Source organism: Rhinatrema bivittatum, chromosome 4, assembly GCF_901001135.1.
Source record: "Rhinatrema bivittatum chromosome 4, aRhiBiv1.1, whole genome shotgun sequence".
Lineage (NCBI taxonomy): Eukaryota > Metazoa > Chordata > Amphibia > Gymnophiona > Rhinatrematidae > Rhinatrema > Rhinatrema bivittatum.
Genome location: NC_042618.1, coordinates 247532020 through 247549955, shown reverse-complemented (window position 1 = coordinate 247549955; position 17936 = coordinate 247532020). Strand labels below are relative to the sequence as shown.

Genomic DNA, 17936 nt, shown 5'->3' with positions numbered 1-17936 from the left:
TAAATTGCAGCCAGCAGGGTAAGAGTGACTAGGGCTTGCTCCTGCCTCTTTCTATTTTGGAAAACGTCAAACAGTGGGAGAGCTGCGGGAAGGCAGTAAGGAGTGTCGAATGTGCTGGTAAATAGTGTGCACTATTTACTGAAACAGAAAATCCAAAGTTTCAGATTCTTTGGTGATTAGTCTATATTTTTGGTAAGATCCCCTGATTTCCCCCCCCCCCTCCCCAATGCATGACCTGAGAAGGAAATTGACTCTTGTTGCAAATCCCTAATAGGTTACTGAAATTCCTATACTGAAGCACAGTTCTTTATGTATATACTGTGACAGGTTGGCGAATCCTAGATTCCTATGCAGATGACACCAACAAATAATGGATCACATGCTACAACTTTTTTTTTTTTTCTTTACAAGGGCTAGTTTAAGACAGTTACAAATTTAAGACCGTTACGGATAGAACTGAATTTGTACAGTATAGTTGCACATTTTTCTTTTGGCAGAGGAAAAGATCCCTCCTACTGGACTGTCATTGTAGGTGACCATGACAGAACCTTGAATGAATCAACCGAACAGGTAGGCAAGAGCAAATCATTTATTAAAAACTGCAAAATTAAACCTGTGATATATGTACTGTGCTGTCATGGCTGTGCAGTCCAGTTAAAAGTAATCTCCTGGCAGGGGGCGTGGTGATGCAGCCACTCTTTCCTCCCACTCCCTTGAAACCAGTGGCATTTTTAAACTATTTTTACCGTTCCTGAGCCCGATTCGGTGTCAGCCTCCCAGATCTCGTTGGTGGGTGTCGGCGGCGTCCCAGAAGTCAACTTTGTGCACCCTGATATCTGCGCTGCAAAGAAACAGGGAACAGAGAAAGTGTGCAGTGGAGAAGACAAAATGGCGCCAGAGGCAGGCCCAACTTCCAGAGGCCTACCTGACACAGAACTGCAGGACCTAACCCGCGTTGTCTGCCGCTTTTCAGACCAGCTGCAGAAGATACAGTCGTCGGTAGACTAACTATGGGACAAAGTGGACACATTTAATGCTACTATTGGCAACATGCAGGGTAAGCTCTCTCAGCATGATGACCGCATACTCGCCCTGGAAACTGCTGTAGAGCTGTGTGAGAAGAAAAGTGCTGGAGCTCAAATTAGATGAGCTTGAAAACAGAAGCTAGCGTAACAATCTACGGATTCTGGGTCCGTACAATGGGAGACCTGATCACTTTTTTGCGAGAAATGGTGCCCAGAGGCACTTCATCTCAGCATGGAAGCTCTGCTGAGTTTAGTAGAAAAAGCCTGCAGGCTGGGAACTGGAGGCCCACACCAGGATCAGCCTCTGCAGATGATTGCTAAATTTCTGAACTTTACTGATAAGAAAAAGCTACTGTCTGCCTATTGCAAAAGTAAAGCTCTCTCATATAAGCTGCTTCTGTTTCCAGATTTTTTGGCAAGAGTCCTGGCGGCCCACAAAGAATTTTCGCCATGCTGCACCCAGCTGTTTCATAAAGGCATACGCTTCTCTTTACAGTTCCTTGCTCGACTCAAAGTGCTGAGGCCAAGGAGTTTATAGCCCAGCTTGGCTGATTGCCAGTCTGTTTCTATGGATGCCGGATTTGCCGATGTTTTAGGAATGTTCTGGATTGTCAGTTTGGCTTCCCTGAGTTGCTGCCAGGTTGTAAAGTTGGGTTGATTTCTATTCTGTGGTTCCAGCAGTTCATGTCCTGTTTTTTCTTCTGGACCTGGGGGTTGAAGACTGAGCACTTGAGTCCCTATATTTTTCGCCAGGGAGCTCCCTCCTCCTCTGTGTTGAATGGCCCCTATTTGCAGTGGGTGCTGGACCGCTTTAATGTCGGTCCTCCTTTTCTAAGTTGTGTTCCTTTTATATCATCTACTGCTCGTGCAAATATTGGTTAATTGATCTTTGTCCGCCGTGTTCGAGCTAGGATGGGGACCCAGACAGGGTTGCCCCTTATCGCCCCTATTTTATGTGTTAGGCATAGAACTGCTGTCAATTAAACTTCGCAGCCTGCATTCTTTCCAGGGGATCCGGATCAAACATAAGGAAATCAAGCTTAGTATGTTTGCAGCAGATTTACTACTTTTCATTGGTAACCTGCAGCGTTGCCTTTCGGAGATTGACACAATCACTGCCTCCGGGAGCTTTTCTGGGTTATGGACTAAATATGATAAACCTGAGGCTCTTCCTTTGCACGCTGCCTTAATGGACAGCTGGGTGGGCAAGAGACCAGTTTCAGTATCTGGGGATCTATTTAGCCCGTACCATGGAGGGTTTGTGTCATCTCAGTATTGATGGGGCTTTCAACACAGTCAAATCCCTTCTACTGCAATGGAGATCCTTGCTACTATCTTCTGTTGGTGAGGAGTTCCCTGGTTAATATGGTCATTCTCCCCAAGGTGTATTGTGCCCCTTACAAATGCTGCCTTTATGGATTGATAATAGGGCTCGCAAATTTTTTTCACTAGTGAGCTCATTTGTCTGGAACAAAGGAAGGGTGCAGATCCACTATAATCTACTGTGACTGGATACAAAAAAGGGAGTTAGGTTAATGGATTTGAGTTTATAACGCGGCTTGTCTCTTCTGTCTCCTACAGGAGTTGGAATTGGGTAAGTGGAATTTCACTGTGGAGGGGTTGCTAGATGATTGGACCTACCTTTACTCGCCTATTAGTTTGGTTCACCCGCAACAAAATGCCCTTAAATCATTGGGGGTGGTTGCTTTCTGGTTGACAGTGGGCCCAGAAGGCATGGAGGTGGTAGCGCAGTCTCCTGGGTCGGGAGGCTTCTGTGCCACCTTTTCTCACTTTGGAGGGGAGCCCAGAGTTCTTACCGGGGAACCAGAATGCTGTGTTCTGTATCTGGGCCAGCAAGGGGATGAGAAACTTGGCATCTTTAATGGATCAGGATGCCTCCTGTTGGTTACTCTTTCTGCAATTATGGGAGGATTGGGAGCTACCACACAGTCATTTTTTGACATATTTGCAGGCTCGTCATTATAATGCCAGTGTCTGCGCTGGAGCGCTGTCAAAGTTCATTTATATGGACGAAGAAGATAGGCCCCATATTGAAAAAAACTAAATTTAATAAAATTTCAATGTGGGTTTCTCACTTAAAAGAACTTTTGCCTGCTTGTCACATGGGCCACCTAGAGGTAAAGTGGAGCAACGATCTGGGGGAACCTAACGATTCGAGCGCTTTGAGTTCTGCCTTTATATTAGCACACAAGTTTTTTGGTTTTTTTTTCTTCTGGCTGCAGATATCCAGCCAATTCAACTCACTGCTCCACAGAGTTGATATCACTAGGGCTTTGGGGGTTAAAATGGGAATTTGGGAATCCAATTTGTCTCAAATGTGAGATTCACACTGGGACTCTGTCATATGTTCACTTGGGTGTGTAAAGCTCCAGAGGTTTTGGGGCAAGGTATCTGACTTTCTGGATGAGGTTTCGGGAAGTGGGAGTCTTCTGGTCTGTGAAGTTATTGATAGGAACTCTAGGCTCCCACAGGGAAGAATGTGGTTTGTGGTGGTAGCATTGTTGCTTGCCAAGAAAACTCTATTATCGTGTTGGAAAACTGATGAAGTCCCTAGCTTTACTCAGTGATTAGTGCTGATGCAATCCACTGTGCAGATTGAGCTATTATGGATGAAAGACCTACCCTTAGGTGGAGGGCCTTTCTAGTCTACAGCTATTTTGAGCTATGGAGGAAAGTCTTATGGAAGTGTGATGCGAGCCTTCTCTCTGCTTATGTTCTTGTTGGACCTAGTGTCGCTTTCCAATCTTAGGCATTGTAATGAGTGGATGAATTGGGTGTGAGTGTTTGTGGGGAGATTCAGTTTTCTTTTTTGTAAAAAGTTGTTTGAACCGAAGGATTCTCTTGCTCTGGGGATATTTTTCCTGCACTATTGTTATATTATAATCTGCTATGTATCGGACTGAGTTGTTATACCATGTTTATTGGCTCAAACAAATTAAAAATGAATCCCCCTGGCGGGAGCAGTACAGGGTACTAGAGCTGAGCAGTGTGAGCTCTTCTCCCTGACTGGCCTGGCCTCCTCCTTAGGTTGAGCCTGCAGATTCTGTTGGCCGGTAGGACTTCAATGGTGAAGCACTTGGAGCCAGGGGTTTAGGCAGAGATGAGGTAGGCGAAGGTCAGGGGAGGCAGCAAGTGAAGCAGCATCAAAGGGTAAGGTCCGTCAGGAATGAGAGGTCAGTCCAAGGTGATGGAATAGAAGGGCAGTCAGGAACCGGGATAGACAAGGAGACAACAGGGAGAGTAAGCACAGAGCAAGGGCAGGGCAAAATTGGAACAGGGTGCAGGGCAAGGAGGGACCAGAGGGCCAAAGACAGGAGCAAGGCTAATAAGGGAAGGACAAGCAAGAAACCAAGGCCAGGGCACAGACAAACAAGGACAGAAAACAGGCAGGAGGGCCAGTAGAAGGACCCACAGGATCTAGGGAAAAGGACAGGAAGAAAGACAAAGCAGGATCAAGTGCAAGGAGCCAGAATGACTCGATGAGGCAGAAGGCTGTGTATTGGGGAGAGGAAGGCTTTTAGGCATGACAGGCTGCCTCATGTGCCTTTGAGGCAAACCCGTGCAGTTCAGACTGCAGGCAGGAGGACTGCGCAGAAGCCAGGATTGTCGCATACCTTTTCTGATGTTTTGGATCTGTAAACATTGACTACAGAACATGCTTTTGGGAAATCCTGCATAAGAAATTTGGCACCAGCAGTGCCAAGGAACTGGTCTTTCAAATGGGATTTTAACTACAAATATAGAAAAAGATTTTGTAAATGTAACAATTTTGGATTAACAAGTAAAACTCTGATAAATAGTAGTCTTCTTTTAACTAGTACTTTTTATTTTGTTGCTCCATCTTGTTTTATCTTTACTTGTTTCTCAGAATGTGACATCCCCTGATTTCTCACCCCCCCCCCCAAGTGTAGTCCTGACCATCTTAGATTGTCGATACTACAGTGTGTGAAGTCTTAAATGAGAGATTCATGTCCATCACTACTTGTGGGGAGCAATTGATCAGAAAGTCCCAAAAAACCTGGAAGGGTAGGGCATGCGAGTGCTGTGGATGCCTCTCCTCAGACTGAAATTATAGGAGATTTTAAGGTGAGATCTATAGCTATATGTAGTAGTTTTTAACAAATTCCCATTTAACTGAAAGTGCTGACTTAAATTGCTGTTGAGTTGGCAGTTTTTAAATATAAGTGTTGGCGATCATATGCAGTGGTTTTTAGTCTAATGGCCTGGGAAGAAGGAAACTGAATAATTTAAATATTGGTAAAGCAGCAGAGTGGGAGCAACAACTAGGCTTTTTGTAAATGGTTTGGTAATAAAATCGGATGTTACCATTCATAGAATGGATTGTATAAATACCCACTGGACTCTTCTTCCTTGATTGTCTACCTTATTTTCCTTGGTTGTGTTATGAAAATAATTTTTGTTAAATACAAACTCTGTTTGCCTTTTTTTTTTTTTTGTTACATCATCTGCAGTATTCAAAGAAATTATTATTCCTACAGGTGAGGAGGGTAAGAAGAATTGTGCTGCATGATAATTATGACTACAGGACTTATGATTCTGATCTTGCTCTGATCCAGCTGGACATGGAATTAGTTTATAATGATGTAGTGAGGCCCATCTGTTTACCTGACCGCAAAAAGCCTTTACTATCCTCATCTGTATGTATAGTGACTGGATGGGGAAAAACACAAGAAGGTAATTTGCAGGAAAATGAATGCTTTTAATGTGGAATTGACATGTAGCAGCCTGGAATATGAATGGTATGTAGTGTATCAGATGATATTAGCAATGTAGTGTGGCTATTTGACTGCATTACGTAAGATTTTTTTGGTGGTGTTCCTTTTTTTTTTTTTTTTTTTGTAGCTTTCTAACTTTAGCATCTGTTTATATTTTTATAAATTTAAAGTTAGAAAGCTACAAAAAATAATTCAGCTATATATAGAGAACTCTTCTTAAAAATGGTATCTAGCAACCATCATATGGAGCCACAAAGTGCTTTATGGCTTATGTGATGAAGCCCGTGTAGCACTGGGCTTATCTAATCATAGGTTGCATAGACCTTAGGATATTCTCTCTCTGGAGCTATATCACAAGAGCAGGCACTGTATGAAAAAACAAAACTAATGTGTGCACTTATCTCAATCCACTTGTGTATTTAATTGCATACACAGTCCTGAAGACCGTCCTCCGACATGGCAGTGTTTCGGAGTGTAATACTCCTTCTTCAGGGAGCTTCAGGAACCGTACTGTCGATGCACATTAAATGGCTGTGTATGGTCAGTCCTTTAAAACGGGAAACAGAGTGTGCTTGTGCGGTGCGCTACCAGAGTGCAGCCTGCCAGCAACCTGCTCTGTGGATTGAGATAAGTGCACATATTAAAGTTAGAAAGCTGGCATTTAAAATCTGTCTTAAACCCTCCTTCCCCCCCCCCCTCATATATTTGATACTAAATGTAATATCATGAAAGAAATTCTTTATATGAAATATTTTCTCCCAAGCTAGTCATCATACAGGTCAATATTGCCATTGTGTTCCTGATCCTGGCCACTGCACAGATGTCTACAAAATATGGGCAACACATTCCTATTTATAAGGTGTTCAGTCATATTTTGCTATATGCATTTGATGAAGAATTCACTTTGGAGGCTATTTTTAATATAGGTTAATGCTCATTTAGACATTGTGAAATTTTAATGAGGTGAAATGGGGAAAACCTATGCAAATTAGTTCTTACTGCAGGTAAATCAAATGCACCTTCCCTTGAGGTATAAGTGAATTTTTGTGTTAACACAAACAATTAGTGTGGTCTAGCAGATTTTACCTATAATACTGCTTTAATGTGTGCTTTTAAATTTAGTGCTTTGATAAATAGACCCCCATGTATCGAGTCATATGTAAAATGTTTCCTCAGCTAATAACCAGGTGTCCTTCCAGAATTGTGACATAGCAAACAAATTCAAGAATAAAAACTTCAGGTGATCTTTCTATGGCCTGGCAGTTTCCTTCTGTGCTGTTGGGTTTTCAAAGTTTTGAGAGAGAACCTTTAGGGTTATGATTACATGCAGAATCGACAAATTGCCATCAGAAATTTTATGCCCCTAATTACTATCCCTAGCCCAAATTATAGAGACCTATTAAATTAAGGACATAAACTAGCTACTTCTCTAATGGAATTACACAATTGAGAATTCTTCTTTAGAAAACTTTCACCTAATGAAAACATACTCTTTATTTAGTAAAGATTGTCATGTAGTAATTCTTACTGTCTGTAGTTTCTGCAGTTTATTGATCATAGTTTTAGTAAGGAATATAACAAGTGACTTAAAAATACAAAACATACAATTGTATTTCTAGTATAATGGGAGGGAGAATTGCAATCTATCCATGGATATGCCCAAGACAATTCATCACATACTTCACTTTTTTCTTTCTGCCCTTGTATTACCTTTCCTGCCAGATGGAATGCTGTCTAGCCGTTTACAGCAGCTACAGGTCCCTATCATGGACAACGAGATCTGTGAAACTTCCTATTATGCCAACCGTCTAGGTGGGATCACAGAGGGGATGATCTGTGCTGGATTTCCTTCTTCTGGAGGCAAAGATTCCTGCCAGGTTAGTTATAGCACAAATAAGTTTTAGGAGACTAGGTATGTACAGGAGAACTTTTTTCATTTTGCATTATTTGTTTCGTGGTGGTGGGTATTTTTTTTTTTTTTCGTTCTAAAATTTTGTTGGTTTTAATGACTGCTATTTTACAGTAGTGCACACTAAAAGCAAACTCTGGCCACCATTTTTAAATGGTTTACTTCAATAAGGGCGGGTGAAGATCAAAAGGGCTTCAATAAAAGAGCACCGTGAACAAGGGCTCGGCTTAATAAAAGCGACAATGAAGAATGGCAAACCTCATAACTGCGATGAGATTAAAGGCGGTGATTAATATGGGCGCCCCTAATGGTGAATAGCGGTGAATTATTGCACATCAAAAGCTTTTTATTGTTGAAGTGTAGCTTCTCATGTGTTAAATTATCAAAGAAATACTATGAATAACATGAAACAAATTATCAAAGAAATACTATTGAGCCACACTTTACATTATATATACACCGCCGTTGTGGCAGAATTTTATTGTTCACAGGATTGTACTTGCACCTCTGCAATAGGTCTAAACTTTATCATTATGGCACTAGCATTTGTTAAGAGCAACAAAGGAGCTGACTTGCTTGTTGTGAACGGTTATGAATTTCATAAAGAGAAGAAACTTAATGAGAAATGCTTCTGGAAGTGCACTGAATATCGAACGGGGAAATACACATCTCAATGTCATACCAAAGATGGTATTCTGGTGAAAGCCTTCACAACACAACCACATTCTGGATCCCATGAAGACTGAATGCAGGAAAGTGCTATCCAGCATCAAGGAACATGCTGTAACATCTACTGAGGCAACTCATCAGATCATTGCAAATGCTTCTAGTGGCCTTGAGGCAGCTGTTATTGGATGACTTCCACCTGTTTGACACCTCAAGCAGACTGCGAGATGTCAGACATAATGCTCAGACACCTTTGCCAAATCCTACTTGCGTTAGTGAGCTAAGTATTCCACCACATGGATAATTCCTTATTCATGACATTGGACCTGGCCAGGATCAGTTTCAAATTTTCTTGACAGTCAAGAACATTGAGCGAACCTGAAAACTGGTTTGGTGACAGAACCTTCAAAACAGCTCCACCATTGTTTCAACAAATCTATACCATACATGCAATTAAGTATGACACCATCATTCCATTGGACTACATTCTTATGACTGACCGAAGTAGGAGCAGTTATGTCCAAGTTCTGTCCAAGCTGAAGAATCTTTATCCCAGCCTGAATCCACAGGTAATAATGATGGACTTTGAGCACTCTTTTACTGGCATTCCACGTCACGTTTCCAAATGCAGTACAACGAGGGTGCTTCTTTCACTTCAGCCAGTGCATATGGCATCATATTCAACAGGTTCCAGATGTTCTTACACATTACGTTTCAGACCTGGACTATGCTCTTTCCACACGACAACTAGCGGCACTCGCATTTGTACCAGTAAACGACGACATCTGTCTTCGATGACTTGATTAATACTAATTTCTTCACGAACAACACAGCAGAGCTTCAAGAATTGGTTAATTACTTTGAAGACACGTGGCTAGGCTAACCATCACATCGTGGTGGTAGAAGTGAGCCACTAATTCCGCTAAAACTATGGAACGTATATGAGCAAGCCCTTGGATGCCTACCAAAAACAAACAACGCAGTGGAGGATTTGCTCAACTTCTAGGATCACATCATCCAACTGTTTGGCGATTAATAGATGGACTAAAGAAAGTGCAGAGCATAAATGAACTTAAACTGGAACAATTAGTAGTGGGACAACCACCACAAAGAAACAAAAATGTGTACAAAGAAACTGCTACCCGAATCCAAGAAATCGTCCAGAATTATGAAAATCATGCCTCACTTGAATTTCTCCAGGGAATAGCTCATAACCTATAGCTTCAGGTCTAGCCCAATACAAAAATTCGGTAAATGATAGTATTCCAAGTTTGGTTTAAAAGTTTTAAAACTATATTGAAATCATTTTTTAAATGTTTCATATGCAATATTTAAGTTAAATGCGCTCATATTAATGACTTTTCTGGGCAATATTTTTTTCTGCGATCATATTAATAACAAACTCATTTTAGGGTTTTCTGGTTTGCTTAAATAAAATAATTTTGAAGCTTTTGCTTAAAGCTTAAATTTTTTTAACTACAACAGGTTCACCATGCTTCATAATCGCTTCAACAACAATGGGGAAAAAAAAAACTTTTGATGTGTAATAATTCACCATTAGAGGCGCCCATATTCATCACTGTCTTTATTAGCACGGGCCTTTAATCTCATCGCCGTTGTAAAGTTCGCTGTTCTTCATCGTCGCTTTTATTAAGCTCCGCCTTTGTTCGCGGCGCCCACTTATGGAAGCTCTTTTGCTCTTCACCCTTTCCTGCTGGCCCTTATCGAAGGATAACTTTTTAAATAGCATTGAGCTTTATCCCACCTCCTATGCCCCCCCCCCCCCAGACTCCCTAAGCTGGGTCCTCCTCTACTCTCCCCTCCCCAGTAGCTAGAGCAATCCCCAAGTCGCTCCTACCCCCCTAGTGCTATTTCTCATAATTGCATTGGCCTTTTTTGTATACGGTGTCCATATGAGAAATGGTACCACTAGGGCAGGGGGAATTGGTGATTCCTCCTACCCTGGGGAGGAGAGCCTTAAGTTTGGTAAAAGGGAGGTCTGCAATGGCTGGGAGAAGTCAGAGAGACTATTTATAGAATGGTGGCTGTTTTTTTTTTTTTTTGGCAGTGAAACAAAACAAAAAAAAAATGACTTCATTAACTTTTGTTTACAAAAAATAGAAAATGTTTGTCCTATTTTGTTTTCAAACAGCACATCCCTATAGAAGATGGAGGTATTTGAAATTGGCAAGATCAGTGATTCTTAACCATTTGTATGCCAGGGTCCAGCTAGCTACCTTAAATTATTTGGGCCGGTTGCAGCACTGATGGCGGGGAGGGGGGTGTCTTCCCAGAAAATTGAAGAGCAGAGAGAGAGGATGTACTCCTTCAGCCCTGCAGCTGGTCCTCGTCACTTTCAGAAGGAAACTAGCCAGTTTAAGAAAATTGTTTCTAAAGAAAAATCCACAGGATGGGACTGTTAAGAAAAGTCTCTGCCAGTTGTGGTATAAGGTGCAGTGGAGTGTGCAGGGGCAGGTCTCGGCTTCCTCCTTTTCTTTCTGCAATCATTGTTGCTACATGAATTGGCAGAAATTGCTGCCAGGAGCTGGTGAGGGTCCACAGACCCTCACCAGTGGTTTGACACATGCTGAGCTAGATCTTACAGATCAGGCTGTTAATTTCATGCAGTTATTTGTGCGAATGGCAGCAATGACCAAGCTTCTTGTGTATGGGTTTTTAGTACAAATGGGATATTACTATTCACTAAATAGGTAAACCACAGGCAGAGCCATAACCAGGCAATGTGGCACCTATAGCCAAGAGTAGGGATGTGCAGAGCAAAATTTTATGTTCTTATTTTTTATGTCCGAAAGGGGGTCCCACTTGCGGCCAATATGGACATAAAAAAAATCCAATGAGTTGGGTATATGTACATATGTGCAAAAAAAAAATTTAAACCCCCTCACCCTCCTTAATCCCCCCCCCCCGACTTACCACAACTCCCTGGTGATCGAGCGAGGAGTGAGGACGTCATTTCTGCAATCCTTGGCGAGAAGCATGTGACGTCGGTGGCACGTCGAGTGATGCGGCGTCACGTGATTCCCGGCAAGTTCGCGCCGGACGGCTCGTTCGGCCCAAAAGAACTTTTGGCCAGCTTGGGGGGGCCTCCTGACCCCCCCAAGCTGGCCAAAAGTTCTTTTTGGGCCGAACGAGCCGTCCGGCGCGAACGAGCCGGGAATCATGTGACGCCGGCGTCACTCGACGTGCCGCCGACGTCACATGCTTCTCGCCAAGGATTGCAGAAATGGCGTCCTCACTACTCGCTCCATCACCAGGGAGTTGTGGTAAGTCGGGGGGGGGATTAAGGAGGGTGAGGGGGTTTATATTTTTATTTTGGCTCAACAATCACGATTTCCCACATATCGAACATATCTATGTTCGATATGTGGGAAATCCGATCGTTTATGTCGAATCAATTTTTTAAGTAAAAAAAAAAATATGAGTTGCGTTTTACTAATGCGGTCAATCCGAATGCACACCCCTAGCCAAGAGGAGAACCGCTCCCTCGCCCATTATACAACACACACCACCATGAATTGGGAAACGTTTGTTAAATGTTTGTACAGTAATGCCCATGCAAGGGTATTAGGTGCCCTAGAAAATCTTACAGCCTTGTATCCCCACCTTATCACACCCTCCTTGTACACAATTTAAAAATTATGCATTTATTACAAATTTTACATGAAAGGACATTCAAAGCATAGTCTTCTGAGGTAAAAATATCACTTACAATATGTATATTATATTTTCATGCACTGCTGTGGTGCCAACCAGAAAACCCTGCAAAAAAGTGAGAGAGACTTAAACCGCATATGATATTAGGCCTACTGTAATGCATCTTGGGCATCGGCATGACCCTCAGAGAGCCACAAAAAAAACCCCCAGAATTACAATGCAATTAACTTTCTGTATCAAAACACTAACTGCCAGCACTCAAACAGCAACAACTCAACCTATGAAAGTTAACATTGCAAATATTACACAAGGCTTAAAACACCAATACACCCCCATTAGGAAAACAGAACAAGCCAAGCACTACATACAAACTACATGCTATGGGGTAGATTTTTAAAAAATGCGCGTTCGCGTACTTTTGTTGGCGCACCAGGCGCAAACAAAAGTACGCTGGATTTTATAAGATACACGCGTAGCCTATAAAATCCTGGATCGGCACGCGCAAGGCTGCCGATTTTGGGCAGCCGGTGCGTGCCGAGCCGCGCAGCCTGCCTCCGTTCCCTCCGAGGCCGCTCCGAAATCGGAGCGGCCTCGGAGGGAACTCTCTTTCGCCCTCCCCTCACCTTCCCCTCCCTTCCTCTACCTAACCCACCCCCCCGGCCCTATCTAAACCCCCCTACCTTTGTCCACAGATTTACGCCTCCCAGAGGGAGAAGTAAATCCACGCGCGCCAGCGGGCCACTGGCGCGCCGATATGCGACCCGGGGCGGTTCCGGAGGACGCGGCCATGCCACCGGACCGCCCCGGGCCGAAACCACGCCCCTGGACCCGCCCCCGAAATGCCACGTCCCGCCCCCAAAACGCCACGTCGATCACCCCCCCCCCCCCGACATGCCCCCGACAAAAAACCCCGGGACTTACGCGAGTCCTGGGCCTCTGCGCGCGCCGGCAGGCCTATGGAAAATAGGCTTGCCAGCGCGCAAGGCCCTGCTTGTGTAAATCCAGGCGGATTTACGCGAGCAGGGCTTTTAAAATCCGCCCCTATTGGAATACCTTACTGAGTCACACATCCAAAACACAGATAGACCCTCAAATACAGAATAAAGAGACCATACAGTATAAATAGAAATGTACAGGCAAAAATTTAACTGGAAACCACAACAAGCCCAATTTTATATATGAACTGCAGCAATGGAAAAACAAAAACATAAAACAAAATTAGTTAAACCATACTGATAAAAAGAATAATTCAAAACTAATGAATAGAATAGCATTCAATAATTAACTCACATAAATATTTTCCAAACATCAATAAAATATTTCAGAAAATACAATGAATAACACCCAATAATTTAGAACTACGGTAATTTGAATTTTAAAAAATTGCCAGTTATCCATATCTGGGAACTTTTGATTTCCAGAAACTCTGAAATTTGTCATGGATTAGCAGGATGAGATGAAGTGTGGTTAATTTCCCACATACACACTCACACTTTCTCTCTCCCTCACTGTCTTGCTCCCCCGCTCCCCAGCACTCTTGGTTCCTTCTCTTTCCAAGACACTCCATTCCCCAGCACTCTTGTTCCCCTCCCACTCCTCACTCACTGCAAGTGGCAGGTGCATGATTTCCTTAATGCTGTTCACTCCTGCAGGGTACTAACGCGATCCCCTCATTTATCCCCCTGCTCCTGAAGAATGGAAGGATTGCAGCACGGGCTGCTTCCTCCCTCCCAGCTGCCAGTGCCTGAATGATGTCATCAGGTGGAGGAAGCAGCCTGCGTTGAAAAGCCGCAATCCTTCCATTCTTCAGGAGCAGGGAGAGGAAAGAGGGATCGCGGTAGTACCCTGCAGGAGTGAGCAGCATTAAGGAAATCGTGCGTCGTCTCACTGCCACTAATGAGGCTGCTTCCCTGTTTTGTAGCTGCACCCCGTTTCCAATGCCTATGAGTCGAATAGCAGCGCTGCTCCGTCAGAATCATCACCATGGCTGGTGGGCCGTGCTGCTTTTTCACCTACTGAGGCCCCTTATGGCAGCAGCACTATGGTGCCTCTGTGGTAGAGCCAACTATGGCCGTTGCCATATTGGCCATAGGCACACTACGGCTCTGACCACAGGCACAGTATCTGATAACAGGTAAATCTATCCTTAGTTTATAAGATTCTCATAGTGCTCAAGTTGCAAGAGCTTAAATCACGTTTATGCTTTTCAAATCTAGTATAAATCAAACTATTTGGGGTGAACTTTAAATTGCCCGTGCATGTAAAATACGGGGGTAACGTGTGGCCGGGCCTTGTGCGCACCGCACACGTTTTAGGGCCCGGTCGCACACATAACCCTCGTTACGTACACAAGAGCTGGGCCAAAGAAAAGGGGTGGTCCAGGGGGTGGGGCGGAGCTGGAGGTGGCCGGTACAGTGGCCATTTGCTGCTGTTCTGAGGGATCGTATGCCGGCAGCCTGACAGCGCGTGCAATTTATGTCCGTTCAGGAGATGGCGTAAATTCTAAAACAAAGGAAAAAAAAAAGGTAGGGCCTTTTAAGGGGTTGGGGCGGACAGGGGAAAAGGGAGGGAGTATGGGCAGGGGGAGAGGGAACTGGGGAAGGTCGTGATGTGTTGCCGCGTGAAAATTGCATTATTCAACCCCTCTTGCGTGCGCTGCCCTGGATTTTTATAACATGTGCACGCTGGCGCACATATTATAAAATCACGCGTATGTTTAAAAATCTAACCCTTAGTGTAACAAATTGTTAGCAGAGACTTTTTAGGAAAAAAAAAAAGTAAACTATCTTGCCAATTAAGGGCCGGATTTTAAAAGGGTTACGCACATAAGGTATGCGCGTAACCCTTTTAAAATCCCCTGCGTGCGCCGAGCCTATATTGCATTGGCTTCCGGTGCGCGCAAAGCCCCGGGATGCATGTAAGTCCCAGGGCTTTCTTGGGGTGGGCGTGTCAGGGGGCATGACGCGGTTGGCGTGTCATCCGGGGGCGTGGTTTCAGCCCGGGGGCATGGCCGCGGCCTCTGGACCAGCCCCAGGACCGGAAGACGACGCACAGCAGCCGGCCCGGCAGGCGCAAAGTTACGCCTGCTTCGAGCAGGCGTAACTTCTGCGACAGAGGTGGGGGGTTAGATGGGGCTGGGGGGAGGGTGGGTTAGCTAAGGGAAGGAGGGGGGAGGCGGAAGGAAAGTTCCCTTTGAGGCCGCTCCGAAATCAGAGCGGCCTCGAAGGGAACAGGCAGCGCGCGCAAGTTGCACAAATGTGCACCCCCTTGCGCGCGCCGACCACGGATTTTATAAGATATGCGCATATCTTATAAAATCCGGCGTACTTTTGTTCGCGCGCGCGTACAATTATAAAATCTACCCCTTACTGTGGGCACATTTTCAAAAATGGGGTTAGGGGTTAGGCTCTTAAATTGGCTCTTTTGAAAACCTACTAGGGTGGAGTCCCTAAATTTAGTCTGTTCTGTTAAAATTCTAGAAAGTGAGGGGCGGGGGGGAGGGAGACAGGGGCTTAGCCCTGATTTTCAGAACTAAGCACCTAATTCAGAAACCTAAATCTAGGCAAACGAATAGCAGGCCTACATTTAGGACCTACATTTTATATGATTTTTTCAGTTGAAAACTTAAGCTCCTAAAATAAGAGCCTAAACTTAGGAGTCCAGCTTCTTTGAATATTGGCCCCTATATGTACAGAAATTTTGCTCCTGCTGAGTGGATGATCTGGATTTGAAGATGGTACAGCTTCACTGTACTTTTTTATACAATGCCTGCTTTTCTTTACTTAACCCCAGGATTATCTGAGCAAGGTGCCTAGAATACATACACCTGCATAAATGAAGTCTTTTAAAAGCTTTTGCAAGCTCATGAAATGCAGCAGTTCATATGGTGACTAGCTAGCCTACCCATAATACCTACCATTACCCCCAGCCATCTACGCTCTACTTGTAATGTTATATAACGCCCTCTGAACATACCTTGTCACCAAGTCTTATTTCCATTACATATATTTCATTCCAACAACCACCTACTCACTAGTTTGTAATGATATATACTGCACTCTAAGCATGCCTGTTACCAAATTTTTAACCAATGTTCATAGTATCAATATATATATATGCCTACATCCACAGTTATGTTCGCTCAGCATATAATGTTATGTACTTTTCTCTAGTTTATTTAATATTTACCGCACTCTAAACATTTCTTGTAACCAAATTCTTAACCATACCTTGTACATAGTACCCAGTATATATATGCTTATATCAACAGTTATGCTGGCTCTGCATATAATGTTATGCACTTTTCTCTGTTTGCCATGTAACCAAATTGTTCAATGTACTTTATCATTATTATACGTTCAATGTAAACTGATACGATGTGCATACGGTTATCGGTATATAAAAACTCTTAAATAAAAATAAAATAATTGTCTGAAATCTTTTTGAAAATAAAGGACCAGGTGAAGTTCTCTTTTCAGCTCTTGTTTAAACTAAAAGCTGTAGAAACACGATTGGTCTTCGTGGACAAACCTTTCTAATGAAATACTGATGCTCGCTTGTGTGTTTTAGGGTGATTCTGGTGGTCCCTTAGTTTGTCAGAATGAAAAGGAGCCATTTGTTCTCTATGGCATCATCAGCTGGGGTGTTGGTTGTGCACGGCCTAAGAAGCCTGGTGTGTATGCCAGAGTGAGAGTCTATCTGGACTGGATTCATTCTATAATAAAAGGTACACAATATTTGATATGCATGAAGGGGGAGAGGCTTGTTAATCAAACTTTTTTACCTTAAATGCTTATTGTGGTGGTACTAATCTATAGTTACATTTTGAGTTGCTAACACTTTGAATCCATTTTGAGTTGGTAAACTTTAAATCCAACCCCTGCAGAGCTCTAGCTTATGCCTTGGACTGCCATGGGCATTGATAAAGGCAGTGATTCCCAAAGTGTGGGTCCTTGATGTGTTTTGGGTTCCCAGGTTTACTGTTTCCTTCAGGAGAGGGAGCATGATGCTGCTGCCTTCACTACTACTGGTGAGTTTCTGATGAGTCAAGTAGAAATAACAGGGGTCCCAGAAAATTAGTCAGAAACTGTAATCATTGGAGAAAATAGCTGGAGTCTCTGAACTATGGCACTGGTATTAAGGCACCAAAAACTACACATCCCAGAAAGAGCCATGCTTACTGAATTCTAGAAGCATTAGTTTGGGAAGATGGAAACTCCATCATAGTGTTTGGAGAGATGTTTCAGTCTTAAATACTTTGATATAACTAATAAAATCTTAATTACAGGATGCACACCAGCTCTTCATTAAACTTTTCATTGTGTTCATCCTATTTTACCCTCCTAATGATCATTCGGTTGTTTCTTGCATGCTTACACCTGTCCACCGCACACTTTCTAAATGTATGCAAGCCCAAATTATCAGAAAAACATCTCCAGTTAATAAATATTGGAGAATCTGAGGGAAAGATGCATACTTGATGCTCTTACTATAAACATTATTATCTTCATTTAGCTGTGATCATCGGTGTCAGGTCTGTGGGTGCTTGAGCATCCCCACTTTTGAGCAAACTACTTCCCTGTGTCCAGGGAGGGGCATTTTGTGGTTTTGGCACCCCCTCCCTTTCAATTATTTTGAAAAGTTGGCTCCTATGACTGTGTTACAATGAAACAATCCTATTCAAGAGTTGCTCAGGCACATATTACGCTTCATAACCGTAGACACATGCTCTGCAGGAAAGATCCCTGATGAAGATGTACAGAAACTATACAACCATACACTGACCAGCGTAGTTGCCCCAGTTTGAACTGCATGCTATAATAGTTAACTAATTTGCTATACCACTTAAAAATTATTTAGATCATGAACTGTGTAGATTTGACTCTTTTTTTTTTTTTTTTTTTT

At 43.2% G+C, this 17936-nt stretch overlaps 1 protein-coding gene across 2 annotated transcripts in view; it reads left to right on the top strand.

The window, feature by feature from the left end:
• The window catches only part of OVCH1 (ovochymase 1), a 161345-nt gene that overhangs the window by 83347 nt on the left and 60062 nt on the right, over positions 1 to 17936 (top strand). For both annotated transcript variants that reach the window (XR_003856433.1, XM_029599997.1), the window contains exons 17-20: positions 498 to 570; positions 5546 to 5741; positions 7505 to 7659; positions 16602 to 16758. Coding sequence is in view for 1 of the 2 variants with exons in the window: in XM_029599997.1 (XP_029455857.1) it covers positions 498 to 570; positions 5546 to 5741; positions 7505 to 7659; positions 16602 to 16758 (581 nt within the window). In the remaining variant the exon portion in view is untranslated. The remainder of the gene's footprint in view (positions 1 to 497; positions 571 to 5545; positions 5742 to 7504; positions 7660 to 16601; positions 16759 to 17936) is intronic.